General features: G+C 50.2%; 1 protein-coding gene across 2 annotated transcripts in view; it reads left to right on the top strand.

Moving 5' to 3' along the window:
* The window catches only part of AGO2 (argonaute RISC catalytic component 2), a 99,034-nt gene that overhangs the window by 46,686 nt on the left and 25,573 nt on the right, over positions 1 to 26,775 (top strand). For both annotated transcript variants that reach the window (XM_077749959.1, XM_077749960.1), the window contains exons 2-3: positions 1,341 to 1,536; positions 19,497 to 19,617. In XM_077749959.1, the coding sequence (XP_077606085.1) occupies positions 1,341 to 1,536; positions 19,497 to 19,617 (317 nt within the window). The remainder of the gene's footprint in view (positions 1 to 1,340; positions 1,537 to 19,496; positions 19,618 to 26,775) is intronic.

Raw genomic sequence — 26,775 nt, 5'->3', positions numbered from 1 at the left:
CGTAAAGATGTGTACATCACATGCCGTCCCTGCCACAGACAGGCCTGGTGCCCCGTTAGTGCTGCGGAAGGCGCTGGGGACCAACGAGACGGAAAGTGTTCTCCGGCAGCCCGCGTGTCCCCTCCCAGGACAGCTTGTGAGTGTCATCAAACGGGCGTGTGCATGTGCATTGATGTCAGGAAGGCTCGGCTTTCTTGTCTCTGGAGGTTGTAAACATCTTCCTCCCCGACTTTGGTGGCCCGTTGTAAAGGACGCTTTTTGAGTCCCTGACTTTGGCGGCCCGTTGTAAAGGATGCTTTCTGACTTTGGCAGCTGTCCCTTCCGTGTCTGAACCCCGGCGTCCAGAGGTTGAGCGGGTGTGTCTGGCCTCTCCTTGTGCACCGGCTGCTCAGAGACCCCGGGGCAGGCAGATCGTCTTCCCCAAGTCGCTCCGGTCCCGCTGGAGTGACAGCCCGGTGGGATGACAGCGCAGTGTAGCACACTGTCCTGGAAATGTGAATGGGGCAAGCTAGAGGCCGGAGAAGCAGGGAGCCCTGAAGAGTGAGGGCTGGTCCTCAAGGTGGTGGGGGTCTTGGAGCAGCGAAGACCAGGCCGAGGCCAGACCCTGCAGATGTGAGGGCTAATTGTGGGGGCTGGCTGTGGGGCAGCCACGGAGGGACTTGGACCCACGGAGATCGGACCCTCTGGCGTGGAGTGTGGAAAGTGGGGTGAAGGAGGTGCCTGGATGCCGAGACCCCATCAGGGGGCTTCCCTAACTGCCTGTGCAGGGTGAAATGGGGCCCTGAGCTGGCGCAGAGAGGGATGGATAGGAACGGATGGTTCCAGTGGAAGCAGGTAAAATGAGGAAGTTGTGTGGTTGGCTGTGCAGATCGTGTGGGAAAGGTCATGGTAGTGGGTGGACCACGGCCACGCTGATGGAGGCATGAATTGGGGGGAGAGTGGCTTAATTGTGGATGGAGTTTGAATAGTCTGCGAGCCTCTATGAGAGAGGAAGGGGGCTGGGTAGAGAAAATCCAGCATTCCAAGATCTGGGCGAGGAGAGGACCAAGGAAGGAAGAGTTGGAAAGGGAGGACATGGTGCCATGTCACTCGCCACCAAGGGACAGAGGGTCCCTGGAGCCTGGCAATTAGGGGCTGTCTGTGATGACTGGAGGCTGGGGAGGGGCAGGGGTGTGAGAGTCAGGGTTTCCCTGGGAACGGGCGAGCACAGGGAAGGAGGAGGAGGGGATGGGCAGGTGGGGGCCTCGAGCCAGGAAGGGCGGTTCTCGCACAGGAGGGTTCGGGGCCCCTGGGAAAGCCGGCGTTTCTCTGTGTAACGGGCGTTCTCTTGGCCGTTGCAGTGCTCGCGCCTCCTGCGCCGCCGCCGCCACCCATCCAAGGATATGCCTTCAAGCCTCCACCTCGACCCGACTTCGGGACTTCCGGGAGAACAATCAAGTTACAGGCCAACTTCTTTGAAATGGACATTCCAAAAATTGACATCTATCATTACGAATTGGATATCAAGCCAGAGAAGTGCCCAAGAAGAGTTAACAGGTATCTTCCCTCGTCCTTGACTGACCTTGACCGATCGGCGTGGGTGACCTGCACACAGACCCACCTAACCCGCCCTTCCATTCCCAGCAGGTCCTTCCCCAGAGGGGGGCCTTGGCGTTTACTTTTAGAAAAATGTTTTGTGTGTCATTGTGTCTGGATACAGTCGTCAAGTGTACTGGTCAGTGAGCTTTGACAGATGTGTGTTCGTGCCCATCAGCCTAGCCCGTTGCCTGGTGCCCTCTTCGTCGATTGACCCCAGCGCTAACAGCGGCCAGTGCTCCGCGTCCGTTTGTTCCCTGCCCCGTGAGAGCACCTCCCCCGAGCTGCTCCCTTGACTCCGCCTGATGTTTTGGAGATTGACCTGCATTGCTGTGTATTAATAGCTCCTTATTTTTACTGCTGAGCAATATTTTGTGATATGAATATTTCATAATTTCTTTATTCATTTTCTTGCTGGATGCTGGGGCTGTCTAGGCTTTGCCACGATGAACATTGTCTTTCCAGTCTTTTCTGGATGTACATTTTCATTTGTCTGAGATAAAATACCCAGGAGAGAAATTGCTGGATCACAGGGTAGGTGTAGCCTTAGCTGCATGAGACACTGGCAGAGTGGTTGAGCCGCCGCATTCTCCCACCAGTGCCCACCTCCCCTCAGCATGGGGGACGGTCAGGCTTTTGGAGTTTTGCATTTCGGTGGTGTCTCGTGGTTTCTCTTTGCCAGTTTTAACTTTCATTTCCCGGTAACTAGTGAGTTGAGCACCTCATCATATTAATTACATTATATTTACATGTTATGTAGCATCGTGTAGTATTTCTAATAAAGTGTCTGCTGAAGCCTCTTCCCTGTTTTGTCTCTTTGTTACTGATTTGCAGGAGTTTTTAATAGATTTAAGGTGCAGGTCTGTGTTGGGAGTGTTTGGGCTTATGTATTTATTGAGGCCTGTGATCCATCTCAGACCAATTTTTGTCTGTGTTGGGAGGTAAGGGTCTGTTGAAAAGACTTTTCTTTCCCCATCGATTCATCTGGGCACCTTTGGGTGGGGTGGGAATCAATTGATTGTCAGTTGCTGCCAGAAAGCCCTGTAGCAATTTTTATTACGATTGCTTTGAAACTGAAGATAAATTTGGGGAAAGTGGATACTATTGAATCTTCTGCTCCTTACACATGGCCATATTTTCCATTCATACTTTACATCGTAGAGGTTTTTCGTTTCGTTTGTTCTAAGTATGCTGTGTCCTTTGCTGTTATTATAAATTGTGTTTTAAGATTTCATTGTCCACGAGGGAAGTTTCTCAGGAGGCAGTGACTCCTGACAAGTATGGGGTTTCTCTTTGGACTGATGACAAGCCTTGCAAACCTAGATTGTGGTGCTCGGAGGGTGACAAAACCCTGTGAATATACTAAGACCATTTAATCGTACACTTTATAGACGTTAAAAAGGTGGGTTTTTTTGTTGTTGTTGTTATTTTTGAACAACGGTGGTTTTATTTCTTTACAGTTTCTAAAGCATTTTATTTTTTACTTGATCTATTGCAGTGGCTAAAACTCCAGCGAAAGTAATGGTGAATGTATGTGGCGAACGCAAGCATCTTTGCCTTGTTTCCACTCTTATGGGGGATCGTTCCCTCACCGGTAATATTATTTTCTATTAGTTGCAGGATTTTCTTTGAGACCCTTTATCAGGCTGAGGGAGTTCCCTCCCTGATCATCACTGGGTGTTGAATTCTGTCAAATGCTTTGTCTGCGTCTTTTGGGGCGATCATATCGTTTTTCTTCCCTTTTTCCCCCCACCTCCTATTAATAGGTGTATTAATTACATTGATTTTTATGTTAAAGTGGCTTGATTTTCTCACAGTTTGGATGTATTATTTTATATATTTACATATTATTTGCAATATTTACACATTATTCTTACATATTGCAGTGCTTAATTTGTTGGCATTTTGTTGTGAAGTTTTGTGTCTCTGCTCCTGGGATACGTGGATGTGTACGTTTCCTGTTAGGTTCTGATAGCGGGGGCACATGGTGTCGTGAAGTGAGCCGTGGTGGGTACCCTCCTCCTCCCAACTCTCAGATGAAAGTCCAAGATTGGTGTAATTTTCCTTCTTAAATGTTTGGCTGAATTTGTCATTGAAATCATTTGGACCTGGAGTTTTCCTCGTACAGTGTAATTGTTTTATTAGGTATCAGGCTGTTCAGGATTTTCTCTTTGTGTGTCTGTCTTGGTAATTTGCATCTTTTCAAGGCATCTATCCATTTCATGTAAGTTGTTGAATTTACTGGTGCAACATTTTGCCTAGTGTTTGTTCCTTTCCATGGTGAGAGCCTTGTTCATTCCTGGTATTTTATTTTATTTTTTTAATATCTGTTTTTGAGAGAGAGAGAGAGAGAGAGAGAGGAGGGGAGGGGAGGGGAGGGGAGGAGAATGCACGCATGCACACGCACACGTTGGGGAGGGGCAGAGAGGGAGAGAGACACAGAACCCAAAGCAGGCTCCAGGCTCTGAGCTGTCAGCACAGAGCCCCACGCAGGGTTCTCAAACCCATGAACCATGAGCTCATGACCTGAACTGAAGTCAACAGCTTAATGGACTGAGCCACCCAGGCGCCCCTCATTCCCGATACTTTGACTTTGTGTTTTTTCTCTTTTGCCTTGACTAGCTTTGCTAGGGTTGTCGGTGATATTCATCTTTTCACAGAAACAACTTTTTACTTTGTTGATTTTTCACTTTTGTCGAATCCCCTCGCCCCTTTGTTTTCTCTGATCTTTATTATCCTTCTATTCATTTTGAGGTTGGTTCATCACATTTAAATCTTGCCTCATTTCCAATCCGTTTGTTTAAGGCTGTAAATTTCCCTCTGAGCCTGGTTTTAGCTATAGCCCACAAGTTTTGATACATTTTAATTTTAATTCAAAATATTTTCTCATTTCTATTGTGAATTAGTGTCTAATCCCTGGTTTCTTATTGTTTTTAGAGATGTGTTCAATTTCTAACTCTTTGGAGATTTTGTTTTTGATACTCTGTTGATATTGGTTGCTAATTTAATTCCATAAACCATAACCATAAAGTTTAGAGAATGTACTCTGTAAGATGTCAGCCTTTTGGAGTCTTTTGGGACTGACTTTATGGCCAAGCATGTGATTTATCTTGTTAAGTGTTTAAGTGTTATACGCTTGAAGAGAATGTGGATCCTGTGGTTGGTGGGTGTTGGGATTTATGAATAGTAGATGGAATTGGTTGATAGCATTACTCCAATTCTTTATATCCATCTCATTGTTTTGTCCAAGTATGGCGTGGGTTTGTCTGTTTCTCCCTTTATTTATTTATTTATTTATTTTTATTTATTTATTTTTCTCCCTTTAGTACTATTTTTTTTTTAATATATTTTTTTAATGTTTTATTTATTTCTAGCAGAGAGAGAGAGACAGCGTGAGCAGGGGAGGGTCAGAGAGAGAGGGAGTCACAGACTGAAACAGGCTCCAGGCTCTGAGCTGGCAGTCAGCACAGAGCCCGACGCGGGGCTCGAACCCACGAACCGCGAGATCATGACCTAAGCGAAAGTCGGACGCTCAACCGACTAAGCCACCCAGGCGCCCCCCTTTAGTACTATTTTTATTTCGTGTGTTTCAAAGCTCAGTTATTAGGTGTACACATTTTTATAATTTTTTGTCTCTAAGGATCAATTGAACCCTTTAGCACTAGGGAGCGTTCTGTTTTGGAATGCTTCTTGCTTAAAAAGGCTTTTCTGCCTGATTATTAAGAATCTCATAACCATTCCTAGCCATACTGTTTAGCTGCTGTACATCTTTGTACAAGCTGCACCCTCAGCCTGTGTGTGTGTGTGTGTGTTTATGTGTGTGTATTCCAAGTTGTGTCCCTTGTAGATAGCCTTTAATGGGGACTTTATTTTTGGATTTTAAGTGGTATGTTAAGTTTGCTTAAATATAAAGTAAATTTAAATTTAATTTAATTATCTGTGATTGGATGTAAGTCTACCATCTTGCTATTTTTTAAAATTTCTGTATCTGTTTTTGTTTATTCTTTTATTTTCAATGTTTATTTATTTTGAGTGGAGTGGGGCTGAGAGAGTGACCGAAAGAGCGAGAGAGAGAGCGAGAGCGAGAGCGAGAGAGAGAGAAGCCCAAGCAGGCTCCGTGTTGTCAACATAGAGCCCCACATGGAGCTTGATCTCCCGAACCTTGAGATCATGACCTGAGCCGAAATCAAGAGTTGGGTGCTTCACTGACTGAGCCCCCCAGATGATGCCCCACGAGAATTTTATAGGAGTATAATTCTACTTACTCCTCTGTCCTTTTGCTATTGCTGTCATGCGTTTTACTTCTTTATTCATTATAAATCCCATGGTACAATGCTGCTGTTTTAAAGAAATTAAGAAAATGGTCTGTTTGCCCACGTAGGAACTTTACCTGGCTCTGTGGGTTCGTGTTCTCACCTCGCGCCATTCCCTTCCCGCCTGAAGAAAGCCCTTTAGCCTTTCTTGTTGTGCAGACGTGCTCGGGATGGATTCTTCCAGCACCTTTTTGAACTCTGCAAATATGCTCATTTCCTCCTTATTTTTGAAAGATATTTTTGCTGGATATTGAATTCTAAATTGACTCCTCCCCCCCCCAACACCTTAAAGTTGTCATTATATACGTGTTTTAATCTTCATTATTTCTGATGAAATTTTGATTTTGAGGTTCCTAATTTTTATTTTCTTTTTCTTTTTCCTTCTTGGTGTTCATTTGAGGTTTTCTGGACTTGTATGCTGATATCTTTCAGGAAATTTGGGTGGAATGCTATCATTTCTTAAAATACTTTTTCTGCCCCATTTTCTTCTCTGTGAGATTGCAGTTATGCATATTCTAGGCCATTTTTATATTGTCCCCCAATCACTGAGCCTGTAATTTTTAAAGAAGTCTTTTCCTCCTCTTCCTTCAATTTGGATAACACATTATGTCCTTACCTGCCCTCCCTTTTTGTAGCGTCCAGTCTTCTGTGTAATCATCTAATAATTGTTTTTCATTTAGATACTGTGATTTCCAGCTTTAGCTTTTGCATTTGGTTCTTTTTCATAGTTTATATTCTCGGCGAAGATCCCCCATCTGTTCAGTCATTGTGGGCACCTTTTCCTTAATGACTTCTTGAATGTACTCACAGTAATAGCATATGTGTTAACAGCCCTTGTCTGCTAATTACAACATAAGGGTCATTTTGGGATTTGTTTCTATTGGCAGGTTTTACCTTAGATTACAGGTCATCTTTTTGCTTACTTACATGCATAGTAAATTTTCGTTGTGGTTGAACATTACGTATGTTACAGTGAGGCTTTTGCTGTCTTGTTTGGTACCCTGCCCCACAAATCCCGACCTCTTCCGCAACCCCAGACCCTCCTCCCTGTTTCCTCTGTGTGACAAGACTGAGCTGTCTGGGGCTCCTTCCCCCTGTGCTGTGGTTTGGAAACCGCTCCCAGGCTCAGTGGATGTGTGGCTTACCTCACGCGCTTCCCTTCCCTCAATGATCACAGTCTCAGGCTGCCGCCTTTTCAATGCCAGAAATAGCCGTCTTGTATTTTTTTTCTAGTTTCGTAGTTGTTTAGGGTAAAAGGATGAGTTCGATACCAATTACTTTGTCATAATCAGAAATCGAATTCTCAGTTGCAGTTTAAGAACTCACATTGGCTTTCCAGTTTGTGATAGTGCCTTCTACAGTGCTCTTTGCTGTAGTGTTTTTTTTTTTTCCTGATTACAGACTTTGTAAAAGAAAGAATATTTGGGGATTCCGTTCCCCAAATGTGTAAAACCAAACAGTTGGATTTGCTCAGTGTGACATACACAGTGGTCCAGGCTCTTTAGAGGGTGATTTGGTATAAATATGGACATAAAAATAGTATATACCTTTTGACTCACCAATTCTACTTCTAAGTTATTTATCCCAAGAAGGTATGGCTCCATAGAGACAGTACTTGACGGTCATATAAGATCCTTTGAAATATGTGCTTACTGAAAAGCGTGTTTCTGAACAAAAACATTCGTTACAACTGGTCTAAACCCCTTTTTGTACTGAAAGTTCTTCCAAGATCTTTCCCCATGTCTTTTATGCTTTGAGACTGTCCCTGAAGGGGCTCGTTGACTTTCCTGGAGTCAAACACGTGTGTGGTGAATGCACTCTGGGAGGTGGAACGGAGGCGTGAATGACGGAGCGCCTTTCAGGGCTTTTTATTCTTGTGATGGCAGTTGGGCTCTTAGGTGATGGACCACATTGTACAGGACGTATCCTTTCGTGAAGGAGGCATGACTAAGACTCTGGCAGCTGGCAGCAGGGAAAGGCTGCTGGTGATTAGAACGTGAGGTCTTTGACTGACTGCACTGCCACATTCTTGGAGTTATCTGCAAGGTTCTAGAGCTACCCAGTATTTGGAAATTCCCTCAAACAAGTAGGTAATAAAGATGGGGTTTGGGCTGCATTTCTGTGGCCATGGCCAGCCCACGTCCTGGCCCGCCATGCTTCCCCTGGGTTTGGGGCCAACCTGAGAATTGCTGCCTAGTTAAATGTGTGAGCCTTCAGATTTCTTTTCTTTACTCTTCCTTCTGATGGACCTTGGCCAAGGTCCCATCTCAAAATTGTTATCAACCAAAATCGCATGGGAAGAAGTTGGATGTAAAGTTTCGGTGCCACCACCAAAGCCCATGCGCCAGCACCTTCACTTAATCTGCCCTCTGCCAGCCTCGCCTCCAGCATGACCTCCCATCGTGAGGCAGGTACTGTGGCCCTGGGCATGCGGTGTGGGCAGGCTCGACACCGTCCGCGTCCCTCGCGGGGAAGGGTTCAGCCAGCAGCCGACAGTACCCCAGGCGCGCGCTGCTGGAGGGAAGCTCAGGGTGGAACAGGAAGGCGGCAGAAGAGCATGGAGCTCGGGCTGTGGTCTGGCTGTCAGGCCCGTCTTCACATCCTGCTCCCTCTTCTACGCCGCCGTTTCTGTGACAGCAGGCACCGGGTCGTGCTTCTGAGTTCCCAAAACTCTGTGCTGTTGAAGAAGTTCAACCTGAAGTTCTGTGCACGCCGTCCGTCTGTGTTAGGATGAGTCACCGTGGGTCCTGCCTCGTGTGGCCTCCGCCTCTGGCCGTCCCGTCGATCACTGTTCACTGAGTGGCAGCTGTGGGAGGGATTAAATACAAGGCAAGGTGCCTCATCTCCAGAGGCTTCCAGGATCACGGTGGGCACAGAGATGGTCACACAGAACGGTCAGAGCGCGCTGCTGGTCTGGGTGGCGTGGGCCTTGCCGCCTGGACACCTTCCCACTGGGTCACAATCCGCATTCTGCTCAGGAGCACAGGACAGGCTGCAGAAAGAAGGTGTGTTCCTTGTCTTTTGACTGTCCTTTCCTTCTGTTCCCCTTGAGCTCTGTTAAGTGGCCCTCAGAGAGCACTGCAGAAGTGATCACAGTGGGGAGTGTGTGTGTGTGTGTGTGTGTGTGTGTGTGTGTGTGTGTGTGGTCTGTGTGTGCGCATGTGGCAGGAGGGTGGGGCAGTGCAGCATGACTGTCATTTGCAGCCTGCTGTTTACTTCAGCCACTGTCCACTAGAGGGGTTGAATATTGGTTCAGACTTTTTAGAATGTGGTTTGGTGTATGTGCTAAAAGTAAAATAGTATATATACCCTCTACTACTTTTTCTTTTCATTTTTTTAAATTTATTTTGAGAGAGTGTAAGTGGGGGAAGGGCAGAGAGACAGGGAGAGAGAGGGAATCCCAAGCAGGCTCCCCCTGTTAGTGCAGAGCCTGATGGGGGGCTCAAACTCATGAACCATGAGATCATGACCTGAACTGAAACCAAGAGTCAGACACTTAGCCAACTGAGCCCCCCAGGCACCCCTGTACACCCTTTACTTCTAAGTATTTATCCCAAAGACAGGTGGACAAGGATGTCTAATATTGTGATGGGAAAAAAAAAAAAAAGAAATCATCTACATGTCAGTCAGTAGGGATGGAACGATGGACAGGTGAGTCAGTAGGGATGGAACGACGGACAGGTGAGTCAGTAGGGATGGAGCGACGGTCAGGTCGGTCAGTAGGGATGGAAAGATGGTCAGGTCGGTCAGTAGGGATGGAACGACGGACAGGTGAGTCAGTAGGGATGGAGCGACGGTCAGGTCGGTCAGTAGGGAGGGACGATGGACAGGTTGGTGAGTAGGGATGGTTAAACATCCTGTGTGTACAGTGCAACTGTAGACAACAGTGAAATGGAGTTTCATGTGTGAACATTCAGTCTGGAAACATAGACAACTAGGTCATAAGTGGCTTGTTAATAGGACTTTATGTTACAAGAAGCAGTCATGTCTCTATTTCTAGACTTGATGGCCACTTTGTATCTAGTGACAAGGCAAGGTCTCGAGACACCTAGTGGGAAGACAGCAAGCTCCAGAAGCGTGTTTGATGCCATATGTTTAAAAAATAATGATACACTGTATTTCTTTTTATGTCCCCACATATTTATGTAAACGCATGGGTTTGAAAAGCATAAAGTCACTTCGGAGAGGACTGACAGGAGGAGGTAGTCTGGGCAGACTTCCAGCATGATCCATATTTGAAATTGGCAGTGACGACAGAGTCATGCAAAACTTGTGTAGCTCGAGATTAACAAAGGAATGCATTTTGTTTTTTAAAGAGAAAACTTCCCCACGGGGGCGCCTGGGTGGCTCAGGGTGTTAAGTGTCGGACTTCGGCTCAGGTCATGATCTCACAGTTCGTGAGGTCGAGCCCCACATCAGGCTCTCTGCTGTCAGCACAGAACCTGCTTCAGGTCCCCTGTCCACCCCCTCGCCCCTCCCCTGCTCATATTCTCTCTCTCTCTCTCAAAATAAATAAATTTAAAAAGAGAGAGGAAAGGTGTCCAGAATTATGGCGAAAGGGCACCAAGAAAGTTGCCAGCCCGTGTGGATCAGCAGTTTTAGGTCTTGCTACTGCAGCTGGCAGCATGTGGCTTTGTGCCTCTGTGTCCCGTGCGTGAGACGGAGAGGACAGTGCCCACCCCTCGAGGCCGCCGCGGGGGCCGGACCAGCTGCGCAAAGCGCCTGCGCAGGGTGAGTGCTGGCATCTTTACGCCCAGGGCGTGGACCCTCCGGGAGCTTCGGGTCTGTGGCCTTGTGAGTGAGGCCAGCCGCGCAGCCCCAGACTTCTGTGCAGTGAAGGCGTTTGTCCAGGGAGCCACACTCCTGTAGCCCGGGAGCTTGGCTTCAGGACGAGCTAGACGCAGGGCCCCGAAAGGTCACGTACCCCAGGGGGTTCCTCCGGGAAGCCTCTGAGCAGTTGCTAGGGAGCAGCTCGTCAGGGCCAGTCCCCGGGGCTTGAAGGAGGGGTGCGGGGGTGCGTGCGTGTGTGTGTGTGTGTGTGTGTGTGTGTAATGGGTGCAGGCCTTCCCCTGAGGATGGAGACGTTGTGGAGACGCCGGTGCTGATGGTGGCACAGCAGTGTGGCTGTACCCGGTGCCGCTGAACCGTACATGTAAAAATGACTAAAATGACAAATTGTATGCTGTTGTATTTTTACCACCATTAAAGCAGAGAGACTGAGACACAGGAAGGAACGAAGGCCAGTCAGTCCCTGGCCAGTCCCTGGGAGGCGGTCAGTGTGAACGAAGGGAAGGGACCTGCATGTTTTACAGTCAGTGGCCAGCCTGTCATAAAAGTTAAGGGGCGTGATCCCCACTTACGTTCAGCACAAGGTGAACCTTCCTTCCTTCCCGGGAGGGTCAGTCTCCGAGGCCCGGGAGCAGACCTTGGGTGCTAACGGGTGCCTTCTCCCGGGCCCTGGGGTGGCCAGGGTTCCACACGACCGGTCACCCGAGCAGGGTCGCTTTGTAGCACATCGGCGTGGCCCCGGCTTGTGATGCCTGAGCCCCGGCCGTGCCGGATTCTGCGGGCGCTGGATGCGCCTGCGCGGAGGCTGTGCCCACTGTTCGGTGCGTGAGTGGTGCGCCTGCGCGGAGGCTGTACGCAGTGTCGGTACCTGAGTAGAATTGTCACGGCAGCAGCAGGATCGGGTTCGCCTTAAGGCAGTGAGTGTTGGTATAGACACATCTCAAGGGGCAAGGGCACGGCTTCACTAGATGCGTGGTTGCCTCAGCACAGGCTTCGAGGAGTAGGCCCTGTTCATTTTTCTGTTCCTCTGTCATAAAAGAAATGTCTGCATGCCCGTGGGTCTTTCTCTGGGCTCTTGATGCTGTTCCGGGGCCGCCTGGCCCTTCCCTGCTTCTGCACAGCACCGTCCCTGTCGCTGTAACTCGGACGCATCCACCTGTTCCTGCTCAGAGGGCCCTGGCTAGCCTCTGTGCTTCATGTTTCCAGGTACGTGTCAGGAAGTAGTCAGCGCGCAGGGTCGGGGCTCAGGTTCCCACCTCACGGTTGGTGCGTTCGAGCCCCGCGTCCAGCTTGCTGCTGTCAGCCTGTCAGCACAGAGACCACTTTGGATCCTCTGTTCCCCTCTCTCTCTGCTTCCCCTGTGCTTATGCATGCTCTCGCTCTCTCTCTCAAAAAAAAAAAAAAAGAATAAAACATTTTAAAAGAGAGAAATTAGTCTATTAAATTCCACAAAATAAACCCCTTTGGATTTTTTTTTAAATTGGGATTAAAGGAGTGGTTTTCTTTGGGGAGAAATAACTATTCCAATCCATGATGATGGTATGTTAGTTGGTTTATTTTGTTTTGGTTTTTTAACACTTCTGGTATTTCCAGTTCCCAAACAGGATTTGTGTGTGCCACTGGGAACTGGTTGTCCCCCGTGCCTCATTCCGCACACACTTTGGGTAAATCTGCCCTTCATTGGGACATGAACGACTGCACCACACCCTATATATGCTCTTCTCCCATCTGAGCACAGAGAGGGACAGCAGCGGGTGATGCTTTCTTTCTAGAAAAGGGGAGCCTGATAGGGCATCCCCTGAGTCTGGAAACATGCATGAAAACATAGCACACAACGTACTGATACTTTGTTGCTTTATACAGTAAGATCATTTTTTTAAATTTATTTTTGAGAGAGAGAGAGACCGTGTGATCAGGGGCAGAGAGAGAGGGAGACACAGAATCTGAAACAGGCTCCAGGCTCTGAGCTAACTGTCTGCACAGAGCCCGACGCAGGGCTCGAACCCACAAACCGTGAGATCATGGAAGTCAGGCGCTTAACTGACTGAGCCACCCAGGCACCCCCAGTAAGATCATTTAAATCTGTGTTTCCAGACACAGCCATGCTTTGTAGCCAAGTAACTCAGAAGGTCCTCTGCTGTCAGAGAAACTCTTCTCAGAGTGGCCGCAAAATCTTCTTACAGGAGAAGAAAAAGCGTTAACTCCATAAATGCAGTTGCTGGAAACCAAAGCTTTGTGGCACATCTGCATTTTCTAGGAGGTCAGGGGAGGGGGTTTGTGGCCCCTCCCCACATGACACTCTTCCAAGACTGGGCTTCCTGGTCTCTTTGAGATTGACTTTGCCCACAAGCTCCCCCCTCCCTCACCACTCCCCGCTGAGAGAGTGAACAAGTGAGTGAGTGAATGAATGAATGAACAAATAAAGACTTGGTAATAAGCCAGTCAGATAGCATGTTTTCACTCATGTGTAGAATTTGAAAAACTTAACAGAAGACCACGGGAGTAGGGAAGGAAAAATAAGCTACAAACAGGGAGGCAAACCGTAAGAGACTCTTAAATACCGAGAACAAACAGGGTGTGGGGCCTCGGGGGGCAGGGAAGGTGGGTGATGGGCATTGGGGAGGGCATCTGTTGGGACGAGCACTGGGTGTTGTATGGAAGCAATGAATCACGGGATTCTACTCATGAAGCCAAGAGCACACTGTACACACTGTATGTTAGCCAACTTGACAATAAATTATTTAAAAAAAAAAAAAGAAGACTTGGTACTGGGGAAATGTGTGTACTTGTGTGCATTTCTGGAGACTCTGCTATGTGCTGGGCCCTGGATTTACACGGATAAAAAGGCAAGGACTCTTTGTGAAGCATGCGGTGTTTTTCTGCAGGCTTGTCGGGATTTTCATCAAATACTAATGTCCACCAGTAATGGTAGTTTTTTCATCTTTACCGTCCTCTCCCTGTCTTACCCTACGTGGTGAGCATAGCCTCCAACCCAGCAGTGAGCAGAAGCGGCCCGAGCACCAGCTTTGCTTTATTGTGAGTCCCAGCGGGAGGCCTCTCCCAGATGAAGGACATGTCCATCTGTTCCTGATTTGCTAATTTAAAAAAATTGTGAATGGGTGTTGAATTTTAGTAAATGCTTTTTCCTGTATCTTTGAGATAATAATAATTTAAAAAAAATTTTTTACATTTGATTTTTAAAACAAATTTATTGAGATATAATTGTGTACAATAAAATGCATCCATTTTTAGTTTACAGTTAATGAGTTTTTAAAAACCGCACACACACATAACAAGGACGTCAGTGGAGGTGAGGGACATCCTGACAGCCCCAGAGCTCTTTCCTGCCCCTTCACAGCCAGTCCCCTGTCCCCTGCCCCTGGGCAGCCACCGAAGTGCCTTCTGCTAACACAGATCCTTGTTGCCTGTTCAAGAGTCTCCTATAAATGGAATTGTACAGCGTGCACTGCCGCGTGCCTGGCCCCTTTCCTGAGCGTGTCTCTACGACACGGCTGTCGCGTTGCAGGCACTAGCAGTCCTGCAGTGGGAGAAGTGCCCCGTTACACACTTGTGCCCTGGTCTGTTCACCCAGTTGACAGAGTTGTTTCCGGTTTGAGGCTGTTCTAAACATTTGCATGCCAGAGTTGACGTAGTTCCGTGTTTTCATTTCTCTTGTGTCCTTCCTGGTACCACTAGACAGCATGGTAAATACACGCTGACCTTTACAAGACTCCACCCCCCAGGTCTGTACTCCCCCAGCAACAGGGTGTGAGACTGTCCCCCTGCGCTCCCCGCTGCAGCCCTGGCTCTGCTCAGCCTTTGTCTCTTCAGCCCTGGCTGTTGGGTGTGTGGTGGTCTCTCTTGTGGTTTTGGTAGCATTTTCCTCATGACTAAAGAGGAGCATCCTTTCCTGTACTGACTGACCATTCGAGTAGCTTCTTTGGCAGTATGTCTGTTCTTATCTTTTACCCATCGTTTAAAGTTGGTTTGATTGTCTTCCTGAGTTATGAGAATTTTCTTTTATTAAATTTTATTAAAATTTTTAATGTTTTAATTTTATTAAAAATTTTTTAATGTTAATTCATTTTTGAGAGAGAGAGACAGAGAGAGCATAAGTGGGGGAGGGACAGAGAGAGAGGGAGGCACAGAATCCGAAGCAGGCTCCAGGCTCTGAGCTGTCAGCACAGAGCCTGACATGGGGCTTGAACTCATGAACCAGGAGATCAGACGCTCAACCCACTGAGCCATCCAGACCCCCCCAAAAAGTTTTAAATTTGATGATGTTTTTGAATGTACTACATTTTTTTTTTTGGTGTTCATACTATTTATGTTCTAAGAAATCTTTGTTTATTCCAAGGTTCATTAAAGATTTTTCTCTTATGTTTTCTCCCAGAAGTTTTGTAGCTGTAGATTCTACTTGATGTCTGTAATGTGTTTTATGTTGGTTACTTTTGTCAGATTAAATCCAACCTTTCATTCCTGGTTATCTGCCCAGCACTGACACAATGTCTTATTATTTCTTTAATATATATGTATTTTAAATTTTTTTTAAAATTTAAATCCAGGTTAGTTAACATAGTGTAATAACGATTTCTGGAATAGAATTTAGTGATTCACCATTTATACATATATAATACCCAGTGCTCATCCCAACAAGTGTCTTCCTTCCGTCCCCCATCTAGCCCATCCCCCCACATAGCACCCCACCAGCAACCCTCAGTTTGTTCTCTGTATTTAAGAGTCTTTTATGGTTTCTCTTCCTCTGTTTTTGTCTTCATTTTGCTTGCCTTCCCCTATGTTCATCTGTTTTGTATCTTAAACTCCACACATGAGTGAAATCATATACTTGTCTTTCTCTGGCTGACTTATTTCCCTTAGCATGATACCCTCTAGTTCCATCCACGTTGTTGCAAATGGCAAGATTTCTTCCTTTTTGATCGTGGAGTAGTGTTCCATTGTATATACATACCACGTCTCCTTTATCCACTCATCAGCTGATGGGCATTGGGGCCCTTCCCATAATTTGGCTGTTGTTGATAGCGCTGCTATAAACACTGGCACGCATGTGCCCCTTCAAAACGGCACTCCTGAATCCTTTGGGTAAATACGTAGTACTGCAGTTACTGGGTTGTAGCGTGGTTCTAGTTTTAATTTTTTGAGGAACCTCCATACTGTTTTCCAAAGTGGTTACACCAGTTCACATTCCCACCAGCAGCTGCAAAAGGGTTCCCCTTTCTCTGCATCCTCACCGCCACCTCTTGTTTCCTGAGTTGTTAATTTTAGCCGTTCTGACAGGTGTGAGATGGTATCTCATTGTGGTTTTGATTTGTATTTCCCTGGTGATGAGTAATATTGAACATCTTTTCATGTGTGTGTTAGCCATCTGGATGTCTTCTTTGGAAAAGTGTCTGTTCGTGTCTTTTGCCCATTTCTTCACTGGATTATTTGGTTTTGAGTGTTGAGTTTGAGAAGTTCTTTATAGATTTTGGATACTAACCCTTTATCTGATATGTCATTTGCAAATATCTTCTTCCATTCCGTTGTTTACCTTTTAGTTTTGCTGGTTGCTTCCTTTGCTGTGCAGAAGCATTTAATCTTGACGAGGTCCCAATAGTTCATTTTTGCTTTTGTTTCCCTTGCCTCTGGAGACATGTCGAGTAAGAAGTTGCTGCAGCCAAGGGGTGCCTGGGTGGCTCAGTTGGTTGGGCATCTGACTTTGACTCAAGTCATGATCTTGTAGCTCGTGGGTTCGATCTCTGTGTTGGGCCCTGTGCTGACAGCTCAGAGCCTGAAGCCTGCTTTGGATATTCTCTCTCTCTCTCTCTCTCAAAAATAAACATTAAAAAAAAGAAGGAGTTGCTGCAGCCAAGGTTAAAGAGGTTGTTGCCTGTTTTGTCTGGAATTTTGATGGCTTCCTATCTTATGTTTGGGTCTTTCATCCATTTTGAATTTATTTTTGTGTCCAATGTAAGAAAGTGGTCCAGGTTCATTCTTCTGCATGTCGCTGTCCAGTTTTCCCAGCACCATTTGCTGAAGAGACTGTCTTTTTCCCATTGAATATTCTTTCCTGCTTTGTCAGATGAGTTAGCCATGTGTTTGAGTACCCATTTCTGGGTTATCTATTCTGTTTCAGTCATCAGTGTTTTTGATTTTGTGCCGGTACCATACCGTCTTGAAGACTATAGCTTTGTAATAGTTTGAGGTCTGGAATTGTGATGCCTCCAGCTTTGGTTTTCTACAATGTCTTATTTTTAACGTGTCGCTGGACTCAGTTTGTTAATACAGTTAACCCTTGCACAACACAGTTTGAACTGTACATGTCCACTTATGTGGATTTTTTTCAATAAATGGAGTCCTGAAAGTAAATGTATTTTCCTTTACTTGTGACTTTCTTAATTTTTTTTTTTAATGTTTGTTTATTTTTGAGAGACAGACTGTGAGTGGGGGAGGGTTAGAGAGAGGGAAACACAGAATCCGAAGCAGGCTCCAGGCTCTGAGCTGTCAGCACAGAGTCCGAAGTGGGACTTGAACTCACGAATGGTGAGATCATGACCTGAGCTGAAGTTGGACACTTAACCGACTGAGCCACCCAGGTGTCCCTTCTAATAACTTTCTTAATGATGTTTTCTTTTTCTTAGCTTACTTTATTGTAAGAATATAGTATGTAATATACATAACATACAAGTATGTGTTTATTAACTCTGATACCGGTAAGTGGTGGTCAGTAGTAGGCTATTAGTAGTTATGTTTTGGGAGTATCTAAAGTTGCATGCGCGCGTGCGCGCGCGTGTGTGTGTGTGTGTATGGGGGTTTGACTGGCAGTGTGTGCACCCCAACCCTTGCATGGTTCAAGGGTCAGCTGTACTTTGTTTCTTCATCCATATTTATAAGTGAAACAGGCTCTTGATCACCTTGTCGGGTTTTGAGGTAGAAGTCTCGCTAGCCTCATAAAATGAGTTGGGGGCATGTGTCCTCGTAATTCTATTCACCATAATTTTGAATTCAGTTGGATGATTTTGTTCTTTGAATCTGGGTGGAACTCTCCAGTGGGGCCACCTAGACCTCGAGTAGGCAGTGACACCCTGCCAAGAAGATGAGGGCTTTGTGGCTTGGATAGCGGTGGCCTGGAGACAGCCCGTTTCGGATGGCCCAGAGCAGTGTGAAGACACCCAGGGGAGCCTGGGCCCTGGCTGCTGGTCAGGAACGGCAGACCGGGAGGTCAGAGGTGGCCCGGTTGTCTTCGGGGCCTCACACCCGCCCGGGCGGTGACCTCCCTCTCTGTCAGAGGCCTGGTGCATTCCCGGTGGAGCGCATCAAACAAGATGTCGCCCAGAGGCTCTGTTTGCCCCGAGGACCCCCCGGGCCAGTGGGCATTGGGCGGACTGGCTGCATCCCTACCGCCCCCTCTGCCTCCTGCCGTGACCACAGCTGAAGGTCAGCTGGGCGCCGCCAGCTTGAATGAGGCAAACCTCAGGCTCGCTGTGCTCATGTTCTGGAAAAGGAATGGAATGAATTTCTGATTCTTGCTTCCTGAAAGATGACCAAGACTCTGCCCCAGAGAAACCCCCTTACGACCAAGCAGAGCTCAGCCGTCCCTTGCCGGGGACAGCGTCTCAGATGTCCCCTCCCTCCCCTCTTGCCCTGCAGCCACAGTGTGTGTCTCTGTGTGTGCCGCACCCCACAAGCTGCTGTCTCCTGATAAAGACCGAGATTTGGAGCCCGGCCGTTCGCTTCCTATCGGTCTTCTGCACAGTTCCCTTATGAGGGCCTTCGGGGGCCAGGCCGGCCTTGGGGCCTTTCCTGTCTATACCTTATTAGGCACCCTGTGTAAGAGGAGTCGAGTATTTGGTGAGCTGTATGGAGACGCTGGCAGCGAGGTGCTAAGTGGGCTGCCTTGCAGCAGGCCTGCGGAGAGGGCGGGCGGCACTGGCCTTGCTGGGCCTCAGAGCCAGCAGGGTGCTCTGGCCGCCCCGGCCTTCCGGAGTGGGCTCTGCACGCGTCCCAGCCGAGACGTGGGCAGGCAGGTGCAGTGTGGCTGGGAGGGCCATGGGCCCGCCCGTTGCTTAGGGAGCACTGCCACACAACAGTCTCTGCGTTCGCTGCCCTTCCGGTGCCGTGATGCCGGGAACACGCAGCAGCAACATCTGAGTGGCTCAAAACAACACGCTTCCTGTTTGATGCTCATGGCCCTTCAGGTCCTTCGACCACCCCGGCTAGGTCAGGCCAGACTCGGGCTTTGAGCCGAGTGTAGGATCTTTGATGTGGAGCCCGGACCGAAAGGGCATCAGCACCCAGGCTGTGCACTTAGAGCAGATCGCGAGAGTGCGAGAGGCCGAGCTGGTCACACAGACCCCCTGGAAGCCTCTGGTGGGGTCAGATCCTTTGCCTTTCCAGGGACCAAAGCAAGGCCACGGTGTCAGCCAGGCTGGGGTCGTTTTGTGCTCTGGTGGGAGGACTGCAGGGTCCCATGGTGACACACGTGGTGTCCGATCCCACAGCTTTGGGAGCCGGAACCCCATCCATGCTGGTCTTTTCCTCAGTGCCTGCAGGAGGTTCTCGATGCGTCTGTTGTCCGCTCTGGGTAGCATCCACAGTGCCCGGCATGGAGAAAGTTCGCCCATGTTTGAGCAGCCAAATGAATGAGCCTAAACCCAATGAAGGTTCTGGTTTGAGTGTTTATAGAACAAAATTGAGAGTCGTGTTGCTGAAAGCAGCCACAGGTTGTACGAAATCGCTTCTAACCCAGCGTGAGAAGGATGTCGTCCTTCTGTGCCGTTTCTCTGATTTTATTGACCTTTTGCTTGAATTGTCTTGTTTCAGGGAAATTGTGGAACATATGGTCCAGCACTTTAAAACACAGATCTTTGGGGATCGGAAACCAGTGTTTGATGGAAGAAAGAATCTCTACACAGCGATGCCTCTCCCAATCGGGAGGGATAAGGTAAGCACACTTTTGGATCAGGCACTGTGCAGTGAAGAAACATGCAAACCCGTCATTGCGCGCTAAGTCACTGGGGAGATGGCTGCGGTCGGCTGTGTGCTTCAGCCCGACAGCCACGGAGGCTGCCTTCCGCATGCTGTGTTTTCAGAGTGAGAGGCTGAGTTGGCTACGTTCAGAGACAGAAGCTGAGAGCTTCTTGGAACGGTATTTTTATTTTATTTTTTAATGTTTATTTTTTTGAGAGAGAGACAGAGCTTGAGTGGGGGAGGGGCAGAGAGAGAGAGGGAGACACAGAATCCGAGACTGGCTCCAGGCTCTGAGCTGTCAGCACAGAGCCCGACGCGGGGCTTGAACCCACGAACTGCGAGATATGACTTGAGCCGAAGTCGGACCCTTAACCGACTGAGCCACCCAGGCGCCCCTGGAACGATACTTTTAAATGTAAAACACACACACCTCACGCGCCACAGATCACCATCAGACAGGAGTCTGGGTGGTAAAGACCTTTGGAAAAGGACATTTGTAGAGGTGGAGGCGTGTGTGATGGTGGTGGCCATGATGGTGGTTTGCAGGGGTGAAGGTGATGGTGGCTGTGAGGCACAGCTGATATCTCACTGAAATAATAATCGATTGATTAACCAACCCGGGTACTGGTTGTTTTAAAATGTCACCTTTCATTATCGCTTTCGTCCTTATCATGGCTTTACTTAAAGAGGGATTCAGTTTCTGTCTAGAAGTTGTCACCTCTTGGCACATCTTCCAACCAATGGGCTGATCCGGGATGGTGACGGGGGCTGGTTGGTAATAGAAGAGCAAAGACTCAGCTCAGGAATAATCTTGACACAAACCTTAAAAAAATAAAAAGCACAACAAAGAAACTAGTAACAGAACAGCTGGCCCAGTGGGTGCAGTAAAGTTGATTCCTGTCGAGAATGACCTGCCCCGTTAGCTTCGTCAGTCCCCGGGGCCCTGGGAGGGAAGGTGGTGTGGTACCCACGGGGTGGGGGGTCCTTACGGTGCTGGCCACTGAGCTGCACGTTCTCCAAGGGCATCAAGTGTTTTTGTTTTTGTGTCTTTCTATCATCTTAACATGACTAAGCTCCTTGCGCTGGTCTGAGTTGCCAGGAGCCTGGGTGGTTTTAGCGCTCTGATAACGGTAGAGTACGTTGCGGCCGAGGGAAGGCTGGTGCTGATAAGACCCCCTTACTGACTGGTCTCGGGCTCTTCGATAACCGCGGTGCCCGGCGGGACACTGCCGGCCTGGGCGCAGGGCAATTGGCATGGGCCTTCGGAATCTGCGGGAGCCCCAGGGCCGAATGCCCGGCACCGGGTAGGATCGCGCCTTGCAGATAAGCACGCTGGTGCCTTTGCTGTGTATTGATTGTAAAGTGTTATGTTTAATTTGCATGTTTGGTTTTGTGTAAAGTTGTATGAGAAAAAAGCATAAGGAGTTTATTCGCAGTTTATCTGTGCATATTTATAAGTAGACTCGAGGCGGGGCTAGGAATATTTTTCCTTCGGAAGGGGTGAGGGAAGCTGGTACAGTGTTCATATTTGAGGAAGTCAGCCCGGCTCTGGGGTAAAAATGGAGCTGATCCAAGTCCTTGCTGTGCCCACGCTGTGGTGTGGGACGTGGCTAAGCCTGCCCACCCGGCCGGGCCCAGGTGCTGCCGTATGGGGGCAGGTGTTGAAGCCACTCCCAGGGTCCTTGTGAAAGCTAAGTGGATCCACCTGCAAGAGGGTGCCCACAGGGGGCGTGCTGCCTGTGCCCGGGTACAGTTTCGGGGGCGGGAGGGGGTCTGTCCATACCGCGGGTCCCAGATCATACTCTGAGTTGTCCGGGGTGAGCGTCCATAACCGCCTGGCAGACACAGCTGGCTGTGGTTGGTCGTCTGGGATGTCCGTGTGCCCCCCGCACACACTCCCCCTACCTGGCGGGTGCTCCGTGTCCGACAGGTGTAATGCCACCCTTCCGTGCACCCTGCGGATGAGCGTCGAGCACCTGCCCCAACTGCTCCTTCCGGTCGTTAGGTCTCCGTCAGACGGTTGTGGTCTGCAGACGTTAACCTCTTCTGTTTGGGAGCCGACACGCTGTGGCNGTGGCAAAGTGTCTCGTCGATCTGTCTTACATTTGCTCTTTTTCTGTGAAATGCTTTCCTCGTGTCGCGGGCACCTGTGTATAAGAGAGAAGATCCCGTGCTGTCCCGTGGACCCCGTGTCTGGCCCTGCGGGCGGCTCTCGTCCAGGTCCACACACAGAACGTGGCCCGTGGCCCTTTCTTAGGAAGGCAGCTCTCGTCACTTGCGCTTACTCTGCCCCCCTAAGAGCCCACCCACCTTACCCCCAGGCCTGTGTAGAAGGACAGCCTGGTTGGGGCCCAGAGACCCTGTGACCGGGCCAGGCCCTCACATCTCACAACGGGCAGCTCAGGAGCTCAGAGCACCTGCTCACCGTCCCGGGCCCTCCGCGAGATCAGAATATCTGTTGGTGGGGGCTCCTGGCGCTGGCCCGGCCCTGGGCCCTCTCTCGCTGGCCCTCCAGCATCTTGTAGCGACAGCGTCTGTCTGTCTCTTCAGGGAAAAGGCACAAGTGCCTCCTTCCTGGAAGCAAGTGGCCTGTCAGGCCAGGTGCACGACCTGAACAGGACGCAGCGCCGCGTGGGAGGTGGGACCCTGCTCACGGTGGGGCACACACCCTGCATGCCACGCCTGGCGCTCCTGCCCCGTCACCCCCGTGCCGCAGAGCGAGCGCGGCCGTGAGCAGTGGCCCGGGGACAGGGGGCGGGGAGCCGTCCCTTGGCCCTGTGCGCTCACTGGGGCGACCGAGGGACCCTCCAGTAGGGCCACAGCACGTGTCCCAGGGCCTTGAACCCAGCTGGCCTGGCTCAGAGCTGACGCCTGACAGAGCAGCCACGTAGACCTGCTGGTCTCACCCCAGGAGGGTGACTGAGTTCCCAGCCCCCACCGATGTGCTCGGAAGGACTGGGGTTTTCATCCAGGCTAATTTGTAGGGACGACAGGTCGCTTTTTGAAGAGCTTGGCTGCTGTCCAGTCGCAGGGAGACGTTTGATACCCATGCCCCACACACGTGTGACACGAGGTAGGACCTTCACATCCCCTTCCGGGAGGGGCCCGAGGCCTGGAGCCTGGGCACCTGCTGCAGCTGGCTCCGTGCACGACCCGCCCCACGCGCCCTCGACTGCACAGACAGCCAGGTTGTAGATAAGAAGACCCTGTCGAAACACACCCGCTTCCTTTGTCCGCAGTTTCTCTGTGTCCCTCANCCCGGCAGCTCTGAGCCTGCCACCCCGCTGGCTTTCAGACAGAGGGAGTTGAGCGTGCGGCTTTGATCTGTCTGGAGACGCCGAGTTTCGCACTGGTTACCCCATGCCCAGGCCTGGGCCATGTCCTCAGCTGCGGTTTCGGGGTCTGTGCTCAGAAGGCGGTCATAGCATTCCTGTGCCACAGCTTTTCGCGGAGCCGTCGCTGGTGCCCTGCGAGGCAGCCAGGCTCACGGCCCGTGTGTGCCGCCGGGAGCCCCACGGAGCCCCGCGTCCTGCACAACTCGCGTCAGCAGCTGCGGCGGGTCCTGGCGTGTGGACGGACCCCGCTGGCAAGTAGCCCAGACCGACACGAGGGAGTCCTCAGGCCATGTCACGGCCGCAGCCCAGCGCCGCCCTGCCCGTGACGGGGGTGTCCGTGAGGTCCCAGCTGCGTCCCAGCTGTCAGAGCGGCCGTGGGCTGAGCTGGCGCCGAGGGGAGGCTGCAGCCCGCCCACCCATGCCCCCGAGCGCCTTTGCTGAAGGGAAGTATAGCCCCTCAGAGAGTGGCCGTACTGAGGTGTCACTGACAAGTAAAGTCGCGTGTGTGTAAGGCGTACGTGATGACTTGACACCCGTGGACAGTGTGAAATGACGAAGGCGCCCATCACCTCCTGTAATTACCATGCTGTCCATGGTTTCTGTGTGTCCTCACTGACCCGGCAAAGCGGTGCTGAAGTGCTGCTCTCGCAGAGAGAGCTGGGTAGGCCTGTGTGAACACCGCATCAGTGCATAGAAGTTTGCGCCGGAGGCCAGACCCAGACCTCCCGACGGATGCTCTCCTCCAGCCTCTGCCTGACGTGACCCCACACACGTGTTCACGCGGCACACGGCGCCCCTTCTGCTGGGGGAGGAGGGGCGCATTTTCAGACTTACTTCTGTAACTGAAGTGTAGTTGACATACAGCATCATAATCGTTCCAGGCATTCGGCACAGTGACAGCAGTTCTGTACAGTATGAAATGTCCCCATGGTGAGTGTGGCCACTGTCTGTCACCACAAGTGAGGACAGTGTTATGGACTCTCCTCTCCGCTGCCCTTTTCATCCCCATGGCTCACCTTGTAACGAAGTTTGCACCCCTTCAGCCCCTTCATCTAACCCACCCGTCCACCCGCCTCCCCTCTGGCGACCCCTAGCTTGGGCTCCGTATGTAGGAGTCTGTTTCTGGGTTTCCATTTGTTCATTTGTTTGGTCATTAAATTCCAGACATACACGGAACCATGCAGCATTTACCTTTCTCAGTTTCGCTAGGTGTAATATCCTCTCGATCCATCCATGTTGTTGCAAATGGCAAGATCCCACTCTTTCGTGTGGCTGAGGAACATTCTGGCGTCTCTGCACCTCCTCCTCTGTATCCGGTGTTCAGCCCGGGCTGCCTCCATTTCCTGGCTGCTGTGATGGTGCAGTCAGCGGGGGGCGGGATTTGTCCAAATTAGTATTTTCGTTTTCTTCAGGTAAATGTCCAAAAGTGGAATTATTGGATCATGTGGTACATCTGTTTTTAACTTTTTTTTTTTAATGTTTATTTTGAGAGAGCGCGTGCACATGTGAGAGATGCAAGGGGCAGGGGGGGCGTGGGGAGAGAATCCCAAGCAGGCTCTGCACTGTCCACATGGAGCCCAACAAGGGGCTCGATCTCAGGAACTGTGACAACATGACCTGAGCCAAAATCCAGAGTCGGACCCTTAACTGACTGAGCCACCCAGGTGCCCCACTTCTGTTCTTAACTTTTTGAGGACCCTCCACACTGATCTCCAGAGTGGCTGAACCAGTTTGCATTCCCACCGGCCGTGCACAAGGGTCCCTTCTCTCCACCTGCTCACCAGCACTTGTTACTGCTTAATGTTTTTGATCGTAGCCATTCTGACAGGCGTGAGGTAACACCTCATTGTGGTTTTGGTCTTGGTTTTAGCAGCCGAGTGTGTGTCCACAGTGTGCAGCGGGTCTTTCTAGAAGGGGCCCTCCCGTAGAGCCCTCCTGTGGTTCAGCTGCTGCTGCTTGTGGGTCAGGTCCACGCACCTGGAAGTGTGATTTCTCTCTCACTGCTCCCTCCTCGGCTGGGCCTCGGGCCACATCCAGTTGGTGGCTGTCAGGAGTCACGGTACTTGGTGCCCCTGGCGTGCAGGGGACCCCAGTGCAGCCTGCTTGCCGCTCTCGTGGTGGTTGGACGCACTGAGTGCACGAGGGAGGAAGTTCTGCAGGAGCTGAGAAAGGCCGGTGGGAGTTGAACGAATGAAGAGTGAGGGGTGAGTGAAGAGTGAGGCCGGTGCAGCCAGAATGCTTGGCCTGGAATGTGACCGCTGGCTGGGGGTTGCTGGGTGCCTGGGGGCGGGGCTGAGGGGGCGTGCCAGGCAGCTGGCGCAGAGGCAGCACATGGAACCCTCTTCCTTCTGGGACTTGGAGGTTTGAGGGGCCTGGATAGGGTGGGGGTAAGGCTGGGGTCGTGGGCGGTGGCTGCACACAGGTGTCGTGCTGCCCAAAGAGTGACGGCCTCCAGTCAGCACTGGGGCGTGGAAGGGCCCAGCCCGGCCTCTGCCCGATCACAGCTGTGTGGCCTGGGCTGGACCTTTAATCTCATCTGTGTTTTCATGTGTAAAAAGTACAGGGAGCACCTGACTAGATTTTGGCTCAGGTCGTGATCTCACAGTTTGAGAGTTTGAACCCCGTGTCGGGCTTGACGCTGACAGCGCAGGGCCTGCTTAGGATCCTCTCTCTCTCCCTCTCTCTGCCCCTCCCCGCTGACTCTCGAGCTCTCTCTCAATATAAAGACAATAAACATTAAAAAGGAAAGTAGTGAATAAAGCCTCTGTTTCTGGGATTTTCAGATATTTAAGGATAAAGTATATATAATCGGTGATCTGTCAAAGTAAACTTTCTGTAACTATTGGCAAATACCCAAATCGCTTCAGTCACCAAGTTTTGGGCATGCCCTGTGTTCAGGATGACTGTCATCGATTACCAAATAATTAACTGCAGGATCTGAAGTGGTGGGGGTGCAGGAGATCCAAGCATCACATGAAGCAAGGGGCGGGGGGGCAAGGGGCGCTTCAGTGATGGGCGGAGAGCCAGATGACTGTCTGCTTCAGGGACTGGACCTCTGACCGCCATCCAGTACGCCAGCCACTGGCCGTGCAGAGCTGTATAAGTGTAGGTTTGTTAAAAGTTAACAAAGCTGAAAATTCAGTCCCTCAGCCACACCATCCACATTTCACGTGCTCGGTGGCCGCACGCGGCCAGTGGCTATCATCCTGGGCAGCACAGAAAGAGACTGTTGTCTTCATCACAGAAAGTTCTATTGGACGGAGCTGTTGTGGACCACTGAGCACTGTTGTGGCAAATATTCTGAGGTTTGGCTAAGAACTTCAGTTTCTTCCCAGGAGATTCTCGCAGGTCTTGTAGTTGAAGCTTTTCTCTCTGCTTGTTTTGTACCTAGAGCTGCTGGTACGCCTGCGGCCCAGACAGTCCCGTAGGACAGCTTCTGGAAGTGCTGGCGGACTAGCCCCGTGCGTGTCCCCATCACCTGCGTTCTTTATTCAGACACTCATCTCACGTTTCATCGTGAACCTGTTTCGTCAGAGAGGAAAGCTGAAGGCATTGTAGGGGTGCACACCTGCCTAGAATCTGCTGCGCACTGGAGGGGCGCGCGCCCACCTAGAACCCACAGTTAGCCTTTGTTTTACCACGTGTCTGTTCTGAGAAGGGAACCCCCAGACCCACTGCAGCCTTTCAGTTCCACTGCGAAGTAGCTCTCCAGGACCCCCAGCTAGCTCCCAACCCCCCTTCCTATGTTCCAGAAGCAGCCTCCGCCTGTGTCACACTCCGCCCCCCCCCCCCCCCCC

This window comes from Crocuta crocuta, unplaced genomic scaffold, assembly GCF_008692635.1.
Source record: "Crocuta crocuta isolate KB4526 unplaced genomic scaffold, BGI_CrCroc_1.0 scaffold119, whole genome shotgun sequence".
In the NCBI taxonomy this organism is placed as follows: domain Eukaryota; kingdom Metazoa; phylum Chordata; class Mammalia; order Carnivora; family Hyaenidae; genus Crocuta; species Crocuta crocuta.
The sequence above is the reverse complement of the archived record's forward strand: the minus strand, read 5'-3'. Positions and strand labels throughout refer to the sequence as shown.